General features: G+C 42.5%; 1 protein-coding gene across 2 annotated transcripts in view; it reads right to left on the bottom strand.

The window, feature by feature from the left end:
* PIWIL1 (piwi like RNA-mediated gene silencing 1) overlaps positions 1-16,179 on the bottom strand; it is a 34,251-nt gene extending 18,072 nt beyond the window's left edge. Inside the window, exons 1-8 of one of the 2 annotated variants that reach the window (XM_081174800.1) lie at positions 16,160-16,179; positions 12,297-12,356; positions 6,568-6,666; positions 5,565-5,685; positions 4,143-4,268; positions 3,632-3,846; positions 3,077-3,198; positions 2,263-2,343 (exon numbers count right to left, since the gene is read on the bottom strand). In XM_081174800.1, the coding sequence (XP_081030926.1) occupies positions 2,263-2,343; positions 3,077-3,198; positions 3,632-3,846; positions 4,143-4,268; positions 5,565-5,685; positions 6,568-6,648 (746 nt within the window). In that variant the 5' untranslated portion in view covers positions 6,649-6,666; positions 12,297-12,356; positions 16,160-16,179. Of the gene's footprint in view, positions 1-2,262; positions 2,344-3,076; positions 3,199-3,631; positions 3,847-4,142; positions 4,269-5,564; positions 5,686-6,567; positions 6,667-12,227; positions 12,357-12,961; positions 13,071-16,159 lie in introns of those variants that run through there. The other variant, XM_081174799.1, reaches the window with a different exon arrangement.
* Between the last annotated feature and the right edge of the window lie 1,370 nt (positions 16,180-17,549).

Below are 17,549 nucleotides of genomic sequence, written 5' to 3'. Positions count from 1 at the left end.
TCCTGACACAGATGTAATGAGAAATAGTCTGATATCTACAGCATACTAATGATAACTTGCTCCAAAACTCCTAATGACCCCTCCTAACAGCCTCATATTGATGTTGAATAGCACTGGGGACAAAATAGTGCTCTGTTGCACCCCACTGCATAAACACCAGGGCTCCTCAAAGAGGACTCTCCCAGTGCAACAACAGAGCCACCATAGCAGTGCCACTGATGCCCATCCCACCTATTTTATTTATTTATTGAATTTATATACTGCCCTGCACACAGAGGTCTCAGGGCAGTTCACAGAATAAAATCAAAATACACAATCAAAACGACAGCAACTCAATAACCCTCCCAGCCCCCATTTTGAACACAGTCCGTTCAAAAAGGATACCATGGACAGTGGTACTAAAGGCCATTGCCCTTTTCTCAAAGGTCATCCATCAGGGTAACCAAGGTTGATTCAGTCCCAAACTCATGTCTGAACACAAACTGGCAATGATCCAGATACAGTTAATCCCATCCAGGAATGTCTGCAGTTCTTCCACTCGAAAAGAGAAATGCCCCAATAATCACCATATCCTGAAGGTACACTTGCCTGCTTCCAACAGACATGTTCAAACATTTCCACAAATAATTTTCTAAATAGGCTCAAATAGAAAATCCTGCGACCCACATACAGCACACATCTTTGCAGTCAGCACTGTTTTCTAACTGCTAATAGGAAAAAGATTGAAATACATTCCTTTGGAAATGCATTTCTAAAAAGTAAACATGCAGTCCACCATGTGCAATGGTGACCATTTATCTTTGTTGCAAGCAGACAATAAAAGACAAGTGCACACCTAACTCTAGCCATAGATCCTTGCAAAAGTAACTTCCATCCTTACCAATTATCTCATGCACAACAGTCAAGAGTTCTATCTCAGTGGCTCTTGAGTCACACAGTACTACATGTGCAGATGTTGGACATAAAAGTTCAGAGCTGGAACTGTGTAAAAGCCTCACTGCTTTGAAGAAGGCAGAAAGGAGAAGCTCATCACTGTAGACCAAGAAGCACAGCAAATGGGAGGAGTAATAACCTACTCCACTTTCAGCAATGGGAGTCATTCAGAAGAGGCTGATGAAAAGCTGTATTATCGCAGTGTTCCCCAACCTGTGGGGTGCAACCTGTAAGTGGGTCATTGGCTTCTTCAGTTAATCCAAAATGATCATTGCCTTTTAAATGGTATGATGAATATCTTAGAACTTAGTTTCATTTGCATATTATAACGCTGTATTTATACTGGTAATCTGATATCAGAAAGACTTAAATCTTCAATTTTAACACTTGGAAACTGCTTTCTGACAGCACACCCAGTGGAGGTTCACAAGATGTTCAGAACTGTTTTGAGCAGGAGTGCCAATAGTTCCACAGCCCGGGGTCGGGGGTGCCACGCAGCATGAATGGCCCTGGCACCAAAATTTGTGGGTGCCTGGCCCCTTCATGGGGAATTTTGTGGGTACTTGGGCCTCAGGGAGTTGGCACCTATGGTTTTGAGTGGCTATTACATCTTGCTTCTAATGTGCAGGCACCAAAGGCATCCCATCCCTCTTACAACAAAAAGTTATAAGAGGTAAGTGTGAAACCAACAGCTGCCGAAGAACTACGGTCCACAATACATGTGACAATAAATCAATGGGTCACCCAAGTCAATTTGCCAAGGCAATTTGGATTTGTTGGTCACCATACAAAAATGGTTGGGAACCACATGACCTTATCTACAAAACGTAACAAAGCAAAAACAGCTGTTGGTCTATGCTACATATTACTGTGCAAAGTACACTATATAAAATTTAAGTACAGTGGTGCCCCGCAAGACGAAAAACCCGCTAGACGAAAGGGTTTTCCGTTTTTGCGTTGCTTCACTAGACAAATTTCCCTATGGGCTTGCTTCGCAAGACGAAAAAGTCTTGCCATTTTTTTTCGCTCCCCCCCTTTTTCCTAAGCCGCTAATAGCCTTTTAGCCGCTTAGCCTTTAACAGCCGCTAAACCGCTAATAGCGTCAAGCCGCTAATAGGGTTGCTTCGCAAGACAAAAAAACCGCTAGACGAAGAGACTCGCGGAACGGATTATTTTCGTCTTGCGAGGCACCACTGTACAGGATATCAAAAAATTACGACATTATCCAAAATAGGTATGAAACACAATAAGCTGTTCAGTAGAGTAAAAATTGGCTGACCTGAAAATCTGTTACAAGAACACCAAAACATTTAAGCCCAATTTAATTACCTGTGCTTGGGAATACTGATTGGGTCACTTGGATTGTAATAATTTCGTCCAATTTGCTGCAAATTCATTATTTTCAGTAGCCTGGGGGAAAAAAATATTTGGGAGTGGTTAGATAGTAAACAGTGCTACCAATCCACAGCATAGCACCTAAAATATAGGTTCTGCCATGGTTTGGCTAAGATCTTTCCACAAGTCTCTCTTGAACATTTATAGAAAAGAACACCTCAGTTCTGTTTAAGTACTTCTTATGTGGCAAGTCAGATTTATATAGATTTTACATAGGCAACAACTCTTAGCATCATCCACACAACCATTTCCTTCCAACCACACACTGGTATGGAGAACCTGAAAGGTAGCAACAGCAATAAGTTTTGTTGAGGAGCATGTCACTAATAACAAAAATCCACAAAACATGTGGTTGTCAAGTGCACTACTGCCAGAAAATGGAGAGACAGCTAAAGCAGCCCACTCCCTTCTCACTCTGGAGAACAATGAAGAGCAACTATCCAGGATGTTGCCCTGAAGAAGCTAGCATCAACTGAGCAGGGGTTCTTTCAACACACTGTCACTGTAAAGCAAGCATGATAAAAACTAGGTGATTTTGTATGCCCATGCCCAGAGAAGCAAATAGGAAAAACTCACTCCACTCAGTGGAGCAGAGTATTTCAGAGTAATAAAGCTAGCTGACTTACAGTGCATTAAAAAATCTGGCTCACCACAAACAGAAGACCAATATGAGCTATCAAAATAAACATACTGCTGTCCCATCACTAGCATTACTTTCTTTCACAGGAAATCAACACTGAAAGCCAACCTTCTAAAAATAATGTTGTAAAACTGTAGGCATGTAGGTGAAGTAGATGGCAACTCATTGGTTAAAGTGATTGTAATCTTCACAGTCTCTCCTTGTCGGGTCTGACTAAACACTTCAGAAACCTGAGAATATTAAGTGACAAGTTAAATATCTTAAGATTTTGCTTTACATCAAGGGAACAGACAAATCAATCCCTTAAGAGTGGTTGTTGCCAATTTGGTGCCTGTGCCCACAGAGTCCCTTCCTGGTACCCACAGGATACCTTCCTTACCCACCTCCCAGCAAAATTAGACCTCAAAGAAGCATTCTATTAGTGTTTGCCTGGTTTTAGTGGACATGTGGTGCTCATAAGTTTCTCTAGTTTGCAAATGTGTTCACAGCATAAACCAATAAAGCACCCAGCAGCAAACGGAATACAGATCTCAAGCCATTTGAGCTTGTTGCTATGACCACCCTGAACTTCAGAGCCAAGGTGAAAAGCACACATAGCGTAGAAGATGCAGTGTGGCTATTGTGTTAGAAAGTTTAGGCACAACTAGATTTTAAGAACCATACCTTGTTTTCCAGTTTCTTTGGCAAGAACAAAATTGTCCCATCAAAAGCATGTGTCCGCCCAATTAGGTCCTCGTGCTGAAACAGCAAAGCTGAACGAAGACGCCGGGCTTCCATTTGTGGATTGTAGTCAATGTGGTATTGGAACAAGGCCCATTGCGGACGAGAAGTCAGCCGAAAATGGTTTGTGCTTAATTTTATCAGAGTACCTGAAGCACCTGAAAAAGGCATCCAGCTGCTATCAGCCATCTCTTGCTAGCAGAGAAGTTAGTAGTCATAGAACAGAACTCCAAGAGCCCCACCGGAATTTAATACAGGCATGGTGAGCCTTGGACTCCCTTTCCTCCCCCTCCCACACTGGCCTTCATTTAGCTTTCTCTGCCACCTTGGAAATTTAAATAGTGGTTTGGGAGTTCAACAGAGCAGCTGCTACATTAGAAAGGAATACAGCATCCTTATTTATTATTGCGTAGTACTTATAATTTACACATTCGTATGCTTTAGAATCATGTACCTGTTTTAGAGTCTTTAACATGTGCCATTGACTGACGAGTATTTACACCAAGGTCATGGAAGTCTCTGCGGCGTCCACCTCTTTCTCCCAATGACATTTCTTGAAAACCAGCTGAAATCTGAAGTTCTGCAATTTTGGGAGGAACCATCATGACTTGCACTTGTTTAGCCCCCCCCCCCCCCCCAGTAAGAAATTTCGGTCAGCTAAATCTTAACACTGCATCTCTTGGCAACCCAGAGTTGATGAAACAACCTTGATGGCAGAAAGTGAGGAGGAATTAAAGAACCTTTTAATGAGGGTGAAAGAGGAGAGTGCAAAATATGGTTTGAAGCTCAACACCAAAAAAACAAAGATCATGGCCACTGGTCCCATCACCTTCTGGCAAATAGAAGGGGAAGAAATTGAGGCAGTGAGAGATTTTACTTTCTTAGGCTCCATGATCACTGCAGATGGTGACAGCAGCCACGAAATTAAGACACCTGCTTCTTGGGAGAAAAGCAATGACAAACCTAGACAGCATCTTAAAAAGCAGAGACATCACCTTGCCAACAAAGGTCCGTATAGTTAAAGCCATGGTTTTCCCAGTAGTGATGTATGGAAGTGAGAGCTGGACCATAAAGAAGGCTGATCGCCTAAGAATTGATGCTTTTGAATTATGGTGCTGGAGGAGACTCTTGAGAATCCCATGGACTGCAAGAAGATCAAACCTATCTATTCTGAAGGAAATCAGCCCTGAGTGCTCACTGGAAGGACAGATCCTGAAGCTGAGACTCCAATACTTTGGCCACCTCATGAGAAGAGGACTCCCTGGAAAAGACCCTGATGTTGGGAAAGATGGAGGGCACAAGGAGAAGGGGAAGACAGAGGACGAGATGGTTGGATAGTGTTCTCGAAACTACCAGTATGAGTCTGACCAAACTGCGGGAGGCAGTGGAAGACAGGAGTGCCTGGCGTGCTCTGGTCCATGGGGTCACAAAGAGTAGGACATGACTAAACAACAACAAGGTTAGAGATAGCCCACAGTACCAACACTACTTCCAACACTACCTGAAGCAAAGGGAGAAGTTTTTCAATAAGTGCTTGGGGTAGTACCAGACAATGCTGAAACTGAAGCATAGATATATAAGAACTGCACACAAATGATTACGTGGTTAGGACTGCAAGATTATAATTTTAACTCTTATATTATATAAATATTGTAAAATAAATAAAATAACTTGGTTTATTTCCACATTTCATAAACTCTCAGCAGTAAATCTTCCTTCTCATAGTAAATCCAAACAGGCAGTATCACAGCAGAAAACAGAAAAAGCTAAATGCTAATTAACTGAAACTTCTTGAAATCTAATGCTAATCCAAACAGCAACATAATATGGAGACAACAGGCTCTTTTGAACAACAGTGGTCTTCTGCTGCACTTACCTTGCGATCTTGGTGCAACAGGTCCTCTTTTTTGCCGCCCACGCCCAATTAGTTCTCCTTCAGCTGGTGGCTCAGCTTCAGGTTGCTGAGCTGCAGTTTGCATATAGGTAGGTGCCTGAACCTAGATAATTCAATAACAATTAGAAAAGAATGCTGGCCACTCATCATGAATATCCAAGGTGAAAGAGGCATCCAGATATGATTCAACTCCTAAAACTGCCCATGACAGGGAGATTTGTGGGTTATAAAAGGTTAGGTGGTTGTTCTAGGTGAAAAAGACTCTGCTGAAAGTTCCAGACAGGCCCCAATCTTTAGAGACAGTGAGGAGACTTGAGTACCAACAGCTGCCTGTGATACTATGGCTTCTGAACTGGCAAGAAGGCTCCTTCCTGCTCTTGTGCAGAGGGACTCATGGAGACCCACCCGCTTCCAATAATATGGCCAGCAATCTGGACACAAGGAATGAACCTCCTTGAAAACCTTTTGTGAAGGACCTGCAGTGGCCAACAAGCCAGCAGAAACAATGGTATTAAACCCACTCCCCACCAATCCAACCAGTCTACCTCTTCTTCTTTTGCTGTCCCTGAGGGTTGACCTTTGGCCACTAGCAACCATGCCAGACAACAAAAGGGAAGGAAAAACATTGTGGAAGGTATGAGGATGACATACAAAGATCCTTTACAAAAAAAGAGCAAAGCCAGAGAAGGAAGTGTAACTCTGAAAATCTGAATATCATTTCTTATTAAGCTTAAGTCACCTGAGTTATTGAACACCTTATCAAAGCCCACAAATGGGAAATAAAAACACATGTGTTGACTCTTGGGCACAAAGTCAAAGCTGTGCAAGACATTACTGGAATAGTTTCAGTGGGCTATTTTTATTAACCATCCAATGACTTTTAAAGAAGTTTTAAAGAAAACTCAAAGCAATGGAATATAAAACTATGCATGAATCAACACTCCCTATATCTAAATATCCAATCCTTAAGCTTTTAAACACTCACCATAGGTACTCCTACTGTAGGCGTAGCAGTCTCTTGGCCACGGGCCCTTCCCCTTGCTCTGGCTCTGGCTCTACCAGACATGGTTGCTCAAGTAACAAGCTGCAATTATTAAACGAAATGCACACATTTTGATTCCCTCATATTCCAATAAGGTAAAAAATTATCCACCAGCATTCAAGCTAAAGCCACACTGGCTCATTCTAATTTCTGGACAACAAATGGAAAAGTCTTTGAGCACTATTAGAAGATGCTCAAAGAATCCTTTAAAAATAAAGGGCAAACTACATTAACTCCATTGCAACTCTCCCTTCCCACCATGCAACTTCTAAGCTTGCTTTTCACCCACTATTCTTCAGATCTTTCATCTTCAATCCCATCCCCATGCTGCCTACTTCCTTTTCGCAACCCCCTATACACTCCATTTCCACCTTCACTTTTTCTATTGCCTTTATTTTTTCAACTCTCCCCGCACACCTTTCTCATTACCCCTCCCCTGCTATTCCGCAGCCCACTTTGCACACACAAACCATGATATTTTATATATATATATATATATATATATATATATATATATATATATATATTTGCTTTCGTAGATTTTCACGGGTACAGGAATGCAGGTTTTGGTGTCTTCGGGTGTCTTCCCGTGTAAGAGTTGGGGTGTCTAGGCGACGTTTCGACGAGGTCTCACTCGTCATCTTCAGGCTGGTGCTTTCGGCTTCTTGTTACTGGAACAGAGCAGGATCTCAGTGTTTGAGTTCCTATAAATACTGTTGAGGGGGTGTGGTGTGTAGCCTCCAACGTTCTGGGCAGAGAGGAAGTTCCCAGGTTAGTGTGCCTTTTCTTCTTTTGTTCATTAATTACTTGAGGGATATCTTGAGTGATTTCTTGAGTGATATTCTGAGTACCACTTAGGAGGGTCATTAGGTGTGGATTAGTTGCTAAAGCTTTCGTGTCTTGACCTCTTGAGCTTGTGAAGAGTTTTTCTGAGAAGATGGCTGTACTGCAAATAGTTGTGCTCTGGCTTGGCTTCGTGTATAGGGGCGAGCTGTGGTTTTGTGCCCTGTGCCAGCCAGATCTGTGTAGGGATTGCAGGGGGGTGCAGCATCCGGAGGTGCCACTATGGTTTGGCTACTGGATGGTGTCTGTAATTTATGTGTGGAGAGGGTCTGGGTTTGGGTCTGGTGTGGTTGATTGGAGATGGCGTTCTGTGTGCCTCTGGTTCTGGTGTCGGTTTTTGTGGGGAGGGCTAATTTCCAGATGTCTGGCAGGCGGGACGTGTCGTCACGCTTGTTCATGTTGTGAGGGTGTTTCTCTATCTCGATGGCTTCCATGATTATTCTCTTGTGGTGATGTTCCATGTTAAAGAGCAATTTGGAATCTGCAAAATTAATTTCGTGTCCTGTTTCTTTCATGTGTTGGTAAAGAGAGGAAGTTTTTTCTTCTTTTTTGACGGCATTCTTGTGTTCTGCGATACGTGCATTTATTCGTCTGTTTGTTTGTCCAATGTACGTGGCTGGGCAGACTTTGCAGGGTATTTCATAGACCCCTTGGTTTTCTAGCTGGATTTTATCTTTGGGGTTTCTGAGGATATTGGCTATTTTTTGGTTGGTGCAAAAGGCTGTTTTGATATTGTGTTTATGGAGGATTTTGCTAATTTTATCTGTAGTGCCCTTGATATAAGGAAGGAGGGCCATGCCATTGTTTTCTTCTGTGTCTTGGTTTTTGGGGGGTGTTTCTTTTTGGATTAGCTTCGTAACCCTGTTTTGCTGGTATCCGTTGGCGATTAACACATTTGAGAGATTCTGTAACTCAGTTGTCAAGTGGTCTTTGTCAGCCAGGCGTTTGGTTCTGGAGATGAGAGTCTTGGCTACGGAGTTTATTTGTGCAGGGTGGTGGTGTGATTGTGCATGTAAGTAGCGGTTGGTGTGTGTTTTTTTCCGGTAGATAGTGTGTCCTAGGGAGCCATCAGGTTTTTTGTAGATTAGGACGTCAAGGAAGGGACCACCTATCTGGAAAAAACCACCAAATCCAAAATAAAAGCCTCTCCTATCAGTGAAGAAATCCAGCTAAGAATCATCCCCAGAGAAAAATCATCCAGATGCCCCAAACTCTACGGTCTCCCCAAGATACACAAAGAAGGAACACCACTCAGACCAATAGTCAGCTCCATAGGCTCACCTCTACAAAATCTCGCTAAATTTCTCGCTAAGCAACTTCAGCCCTATGCAGAATCTATCGCTTCACACGTTACAAACTCCTTCCAGTTCATAGAAACAATAAAGAAGCAAAACCTACATCCCGATGACCTACTTGTGAGCTTCGATGTTGTATCTCTCTTCACACAAGTGCCCATTAATGAAGCCTTGACAGCCATTCAAAACAAATACAATCCCCCCGAATACATCCTGGACCTGACCAACCACTGCCTAACCAACACGTACTTCATCCACAATGGACAAAGATACAAACAGATAGAAGGAGCACCTATGGGATCACCCCTCTCTCCGGTCATCGCAAATCTGTACATGGAACACTTTGAAACCAATGCTTTAGACAAGTCAGAACACAAACCCAAACTTTGGCTCAGATATGTTGACGACACCTTTGTAATTTGGCCACACGGGAAGGAAAAACTAGATAGCTTCCTCACACATCTCAACAGCCTACACCCCAAAATACAATTCACTATGGAAATAGAAGCCAACAACCAACTTCCCTTCCTTGACGTCCTAATCTACAAAAAACCTGATGGCTCCCTAGGACACACTATCTACCGGAAAAAAACACACACCAACCGCTACTTACATGCACAATCACACCACCACCCTGCACAAATAAACTCCGTAGCCAAGACTCTCATCTCCAGAACCAAACGCCTGGCTGACAAAGACCACTTGACAACTGAGTTACAGAATCTCTCAAATGTGTTAATCGCCAACGGATACCAGCAAAACAGGGTTACGAAGCTAATCCAAAAAGAAACACCCCCCAAAAACCAAGACACAGAAGAAAACAATGGCATGGCCCTCCTTCCTTATATCAAGGGCACTACAGATAAAATTAGCAAAATCCTCCATAAACACAATATCAAAACAGCCTTTTGCACCAACCAAAAAATAGCCAATATCCTCAGAAACCCCAAAGATAAAATCCAGCTAGAAAACCAAGGGGTCTATGAAATACCCTGCAAAGTCTGCCCAGCCACGTACATTGGACAAACAAACAGACGAATAAATGCACGTATCGCAGAACACAAGAATGCCGTCAAAAAAGAAGAAAAAACTTCCTCTCTTTACCAACACATGAAAGAAACAGGACACGAAATTAATTTTGCAGATTCCAAATTGCTCTTTAACATGGAACATCACCACAAGAGAATAATCATGGAAGCCATCGAGATAGAGAAACACCCTCACAACATGAACAAGCGTGACGACACGTCCCGCCTGCCAGACATCTGGAAATTAGCCCTCCCCACAAAAACCGACACCAGAACCAGAGGCACACAGAACGCCATCTCCAATCAACCACACCAGACCCAAACCCAGACCCTCTCCACACATAAATTACAGACACCATCCAGTAGCCAAACCATAGTGGCACCTCCGGATGCTGCACCCCCCTGCAATCCCTACACAGATCTGGCTGGCACAGGGCACAAAACCACAGCTCGCCCCTATACACGAAGCCAAGCCAGAGCACAACTATTTGCAGTACAGCCATCTTCTCAGAAAAACTCTTCACAAGCTCAAGAGGTCAAGACACGAAAGCTTTAGCAACTAATCCACACCTAATGACCCTCCTAAGTGGTACTCAGAATATCACTCAAGAAATCACTCAAGATATCCCTCAAGTAATTAATGAACAAAAGAAGAAAAGGCACACTAACCTGGGAACTTCCTCTCTGCCCAGAACGTTGGAGGCTACACACCACACCCCCTCAACAGTATTTATAGGAACTCAAACACTGAGATCCTGCTCTGTTCCAGTAACAAGAAGCCGAAAGCACCAGCCTGAAGATGACGAGTGAGACCTCGTCGAAACGTCGCCTAGACACCCCAACTCTTACACGGGAAGACACCCGAAGACACCAAAACCTGCATATATATATATATATATATATATATATATATATATATATATATATATATATATATATATTTCTGCATGCTTTTAAGATGAATAGACTCCTAAGAGCAAGCCTGTCAGTTAGCTCATTCAGTTACAGATGGGTAGCCGTGTTGGTCTGCCATAGTCCAAATAAAAAAATTCCTTCCTGTAGCACCTTAAAGACCAACTAAGTTAGTTCTTGGTATAAGCTTTCGTGTGCATGCACAGGTGTATCTGAAGAAGTGTGCATGCACACGAAAGCTTATACCAAGAACTAACTTAGTTGGTCTTTAAGGTGCTACAGGAAGGAATTTTTTTATTTGGACTCATTCAGTTAGTGAAGGTTATGTTCAGTTGACGGACGCTGCACATACAAGGGTGTTTGCTTGTTAATAAAAATATCTAAATTACTACACTAAATCGGGAATATCATGCTAATGATAGCACATGGTACCAGGAGTGAAACATATTATGTATAGGTTCATGTCCTTCCTTTCTCACAAGGCATCTGAGGAATGGGAGAAGTTTTGAGTAAAACAAGAAGGGAAGCGCACAAAGGGAAACGGCTGTTTTAAACAATGGCAGAATTTTGAGTAAAGGTTGCTTTTTTAAAAGAAACACGATTAAACAAAGCAAAATAGCAGCAATGGGTACAACTCAGAAGCTAATACGGCTGGGCGATATCTGGTTTTCAACATCGTGATATATCACCAGCTTAACATCATGATATACTGATATGTCACTGTCTGAAATAAGGATGGAGATATGTAGAAGCATTGGATGGTTTTGCGGTTTTTCCCACATTGTGATTTTTGCAGAGCGCATGCACACACACTATGATTCACAATATATTGCCAGGTCAAATTATGAAACCAGTATCACTAAGGGACTTCAAACTAGTTTTGGACACTATATCATCCAGCCCTAGAAGCTAACACCAAAAAGCTTACACAATTCCTGTGTAAGCTCCCATTCTCCCCTTCTCGTTTTACTCAAACCTCTGCCACTGCTGAAAATTGCCACTTGCCGACCTATCAATCCGTGCTTTACTCAAACTTCTGCTGCTGTTTAAAATTGTCATTTTCCTCCGCAATGAAACCAAGCAGGCTGCCAGAGGGACATAATTCTAACATCCTTCTTCTGCCGAGCCCCCAGTAGGCTAGCAATTTCTTATCTAAACTAGCAACTTTTGGAAGCTAATTTAGCAGGCTGTGAGGCTTCAAAGTAAAATTCACTGGAATTTATAGCAACCACTAGATACAGATATGCTTAGCTCTAAGACACTGTGTCCCATGGGGCTTATAAAATTCTATTTTAAGGCTCCCGTTATTTAGAATTAAGCCATATTTAACTCAAGGAAACTCCCTTTCACGTAGAAATGAGTGCACTTATACCTCTGACCAAAAAGGCTTGGGGTTATCACTGCTTTGGTATGAAGAGCATAACCTTCATTTTACACAAGTTAGATTAAATGGAAACAGCACATGGGGAACCGTACCGCGCCCCCCCCCCAAGTCCACAAGGGAGATCTTACCCCAACAGCTTACCCTATGCCACACAAAGGAGGTGCTTCCCACAGCAGCCAGCTCACCACACCTCCACTCCCCAAAACCTACCTCACAGGATTGTTGCAAGGATAAAATGGAGAAAAGCAGTACGTACACCACCTTGAGCTCCTTTTGAGAAAAGGGAGAATATAAATTAAACTTTCAGATAAAATTAACATTAAAAAGTTTACTCCAGACCTGTTGCTACCTTGTTCTGGATTTCTTCCTCCTTTCCTACTTTTCTCCTCACTCCACGTTCTCCACTCACCCCCTTTCCTTTCTGTATTCTTATTTTTACATACATTTCCCAACCCCTCTTCAACTGCTGTGCTATTCACTCACTAGTTTGAATGCAATATCAGACATAGACACAAGTAAGTGCAGCTGTAGAATATGTATTATATGCTTGTTATATTTAATATCATAAAGTTCTGTTTTTAGGGATAAAGCAACAGCAACAAGTAGTTTCTTTGTTGTGTAGCCAACTACAGTAAAGGTATATACACACTTCCATCTCCTCCATGTTTCCCATGCATGGTTTACAACAAATGAGAATCCATGGAAAACCTGAATTGCCATTTGTTGCACTTCAGCTCTAAAGAGCTTTTCATGGCGAAAGTCATGAGCAAGAGAAGTCACACATGGAGCAAAAGGTAAGCCCTGTAATAAGTAATCTGTTGAAATCAAAGGACCTATGTTAACCATGCCTTAAGTGTGCTGATTTCAATACTTACTTTTAAGAGGAAAGATAGATGGTTACTGATGAAACTACTGTGAACTCACAAACTCAAGTCAGGTGTGCAGTATAAATTCAATACAATCTTTTTGTTTTGTCACTTTGGAATGATCCTAGAAAAGAGTTGGCCAGATATATTATAAAATCCAAATAATATATTAAATTATATCCCATCCTAGACTTTGAATGAATGGCAGTATACAAACTAAATAAAAAATGTGTATTAAATTACTGGGACACACAGCATCTTCAATACAGTGGTACCTCGCAAGACGAATGCCTCGCAAGACGGAAAACTCGCAAAATGAAAGGGTTTTTGGTTTTTTGAGTTGCTTCGCAAGACGATTTTCCCTATGGGCTTGCTTCGCAAGACGGAAACGTCTTCCAAGTTTGTTTACTTTTCCTTAAAACCGTTAATACACTTGCGACTTGACTTCGAGGAGCAACTCATAGCACGCGGTGTGGTAGCCTTTTTTGAGGTTTTTGAAGACTTGTGATTTTTGAAGCTTTTCCAAAACTTTTCCGACACCGTGCTTCGCAAGACGAAAAAAACCGCAAGACGAAAAAACTCGCGGAACGAATTAATTTCGTCTTGCGAGGCACCACTGTATCAGAAACACACATGCATGGGCTATGCCCAACTAACATCAATTTAAGACTAAACCCACCAAAATTAATGGGTCAAGGTTAAATCCAGAGCAGATGCAATGAAATCAATAAACATGACTAACACTGGATGTACTTCCGTGATTGCAGTTTACCTGAGAATAAGTCCCATCAAACCTTCTTTTGAGTACACATGTAAATGACCCAAACACACAAAATACAGTTATTACTGTGTAATGTTTTCATTTAAAAACCCTGCAGTATTATGGAATAAAAGTTTGCTTGTATTTGTAACATAAACTCAAGAGTAGATACATGGACATGTATCCAATTTTAATCATACTCAACAGTAGACCTACAGAAACTGATAATCATGACTAATTGTAATAGTATGCCAAACTGAGATCAATGAGAAGCTACAGTGAGGCGAAAAAATATTTGATCCCCTGCTAAATTTGCCCGTTTGCCCTCTGACGAAGAAATGGCCAGTCCATAATTTTATTGGTAGGTTTATTGTAGCTGTGACAGAATAACAGGAAAACCCCCAGAAACCCAGAAGACAAGTCAGAGATTGATGTGCATTATGAGTGAAATAAGTATTTGATCCCCTATCAACCAGCCAGATGTCAGGCTACCTGGTATCTTCACTGTATGTAATGAGCTGAGATTAGAAGCACCTGCTGTAAGGGTCTTACCTGTAATCCCAGCTTGTTACAGTACCTGTACAAAAGACACCTGTCAACAGAAGCAATCAAACCAGAAAATTCCGAAGTAGCCAAGCAGCTTGGTGAGGTGACAACAGTTGGTGCAATAATTTGCAAATGGAAGAAACACAAAACAGTCAACCTCCCTCCGTCTGGGGCTCCATGCAAGATCTCATCTCGTGGAGTTGCAATGATCAGAACGGTGATGAAGCAGCCCAGAACCACATGGGGCCATAGTCACCATAAAAACAGTTGGTAACTCACTATGTCATTAAGGACTGAGATCTTGCAGAGCCCACCAGGTCCCCTTGCTCAAGGCAGCACATGTACAGGCCCATCTGCAGTTTGCCAATGCACATCTGAATGACCCAGAGGAGAACTGGGTGGAAGTGTTGTGGTTAGATGAGACCAAAATCGAGCTCTTGGGCATCAACTCAACTCACCGTGTTTGGAGGAGGAATGCTGCCTACGACCCCAAGAACACCATCCCCACTGTCAAACATGGAGGGGGACATATGCTTTGGGAGTGTTTTTCTGCTAAGGGGACAGGACACCTTCACCGCATCGAAGGGACGATGGACGGGACCATGTATCGTCAAATCTTGGGCAAGCACCTCCTTCCCTCAGCCAGGGCATTGAAAATGGGTTGAGGATGGGTATTCCAGCATTACAATAACCCAAAACACACAGCCAAGGCAACAAAGAAGTGGCTATAGAAGCAGCACATTAAGGTCCTGGAGTGGCCTAATCACTCTCCAGACTTTAATCCCATCGAAAATCTGTGGAGGGAGCTGAAGGTTCGAGTAGCTACACATCAGCCTCAAAAGCTTACTGACTTGGAAAGGATCTGCAAAGAGGAGTGGAACAAAATACCTCCAGAGATGTGTGCAAATCTGGTGGCCACCTACAAGAAAAGTCTGACCTCTGTAATTGCCAACGAGGGTTTTGCCACCAAGTACTACCCTAAGTCATCTTTTGCAAAGGGATCAAATACTTATTTCATTCATTATAATGCACATCAATCTGACTTTTGTCTTCTGAGTTTCTGGGGTTTTTCCCGTTATTCTGTTTCTCACAGCTACAATAAACCTACCATTAAAATTATGGACTGGCCATTTCTTCGTCAAAGGGCAAATTTAGCAGGGGATCAAATACTTTCCTCCCTCACTTTAGGAATAACTAATTTAGCGCCAATAATCTAATATGCATCTGTATCTAACAGAGCTTTCTTTGTTGTTTTTTAAATTATTTATACCCTAGTTTTATATAAATATTACATTATTTATTATTATATAAAATGTTATATTTTATATAAATATTTTATATAAATATATATATTACACACAGGTTTTTAAAAGCAACAAATAATGCAGGAACTAAAAAAGGGGGGGCAACTCTACCCCACAGCCCCTCAAGCCAAGACCTTGTTTCATTAACCTAATGAAACATTAACGAAGCAGAGACACTCTGTACATGCACAGAAGCACTGCAGGCCTAAGACAACACCATTCCACCATCTGCCTTGATAATTAAAGGGTTTAAAACGAAAAATACTTAAAACTCATTTTTAAAATCCCAAATAATGTGAGAGCTAAGAAAGCCGTCAACCCACTCGTACACCCAAAACCCAAAGCAAATACCTTCTTTGTACATGCCCAGAGGCACCGCAGGCCTGAGGCAACACCCTCCCACCATCTGCCTTGATAACTTAAGGGCTTGATGATAACAGAAACAACGGTTTTAAAATCCTGAATGTAATTATTGTTTAAAAATTAATTTAGAACGGCAGCCGTCGACTCCCCCCCCCCACATAATATACAACAAAAACTCGAAACAAACACTTGATTCACGAAGGCACTCTGCACATGTGCAGAGGCACTGCAGACCTGAGAACTTGCCTTGATAATTTGAGGAAGGTCGAACCCCCTTTTCACCCCCAACCCCCTTTTCACCCCAGCGCCCACGGCCCCTTTTGTCCCGCCCACCAGCGACCGAACCCCGGGAGACGTTAGAACGGGCCTTCCAACCGCTCCTAAGAGGCGTTGGTGCGACGGTTAAACGGTCTTTTATAGACCCCGGGAGGAGCACGTGCCCGCTGACCCCGCCCACAACTCTAAAATAAGACACGCACACACAGAAAAAAGACCGGGGCTACGCCCTAACGGCTCTTTCCACCTTGTGAAGAGAATTCGGAGGGGCGTCATAAAGAAAAGAATATCACTCCGCGTCACGTGACGAACCTCGCCTTTTGAATCCCCGGCGCCTGTTGGCCCATTTTCTCACACAGACCCCCCTCCCAGCCTTTTTTTTGTTTGTCGTATTCCTCGTCGCAAAAAAAGAAAGGTAGAAAATAAATAATAACGACGTTATGTTTAGGGATATTTTTCCCACGCGCGTGTTCTCCGCGGATGAACTCCGTCGACGAATCACCCTCCCTCGCAACGCTTCGAAAGCGAGGGAGAAGCGCGCCGAGCTCTGATTGGTCCTCGTGACCTCGCCGTCCCTCCCGCTCCTTCTGACAGGCATGTGATGCCGAATGTTTCCGAAGCCGGTCGGTTGCAGCCGGCGGCAGCTCATTGGGAAGCGCACGGTATTTACCCCGCTCTGCGAAAGATCCGAAAGCTACCGAGGAGTCCCGAAAGTTACCGAAGCGACCCGGAGTTTTCGGACGCGCTGAAGAGAGCGCCTCAGGTTCGCTTGATTTAGAAGCGGTAGCAGCGCTTAATCTTTGTAATTGGACAGTTTTCCTATTTGTTAATAAAACCAAATGTTCTCTTTTTCATCGACCCCAATCAATCACTGTCAGGACTGCAGTATGAAAAGACACGGCACAAAAGGAAAGTGGGATGCGGAGGGAAAAGGAAATATTTGATTTGATTCATTGTATTTCAAGGCCCCTTTTCATTCAAACGAATCCCAAAGCGGCTTATAAACAATAATAAAACATAATGCAGCATCACAAATAAAGCAGAAATCATATAAAATAATAAAGCATCAATCAATTAGTCTTTAAAACAGTATTAATAAAGAAACAAACACCACCATCTGATTTTAATCATGGCCAGCTTGGACAGGAAACAGGTTTTTTTTAATGAAAGAGAAAGAAAGAAAACCATCTAGCAACCCATAGTTCTTGGAAGTGGCTGTAATGCACCTGCTTAATTGCCTGTGCTGGTTGGCTTCAGTTTTTAAGTTTGGCACGTGGCTAGGAAGCAATATATGTCTCTCCCACCAGATGGAGCAGTGAATCAAGAAATCAGATAAATTAAAAAACTA

Source organism: Podarcis bocagei, assembly GCF_964188305.1.
Source record: "Podarcis bocagei genome assembly, chromosome: 16".
In the NCBI taxonomy this organism is placed as follows: Eukaryota; Metazoa; Chordata; class Lepidosauria; order Squamata; family Lacertidae; genus Podarcis; species Podarcis bocagei.
The sequence above is the reverse complement of the archived record's forward strand: the minus strand, read 5'-3'. Positions and strand labels throughout refer to the sequence as shown.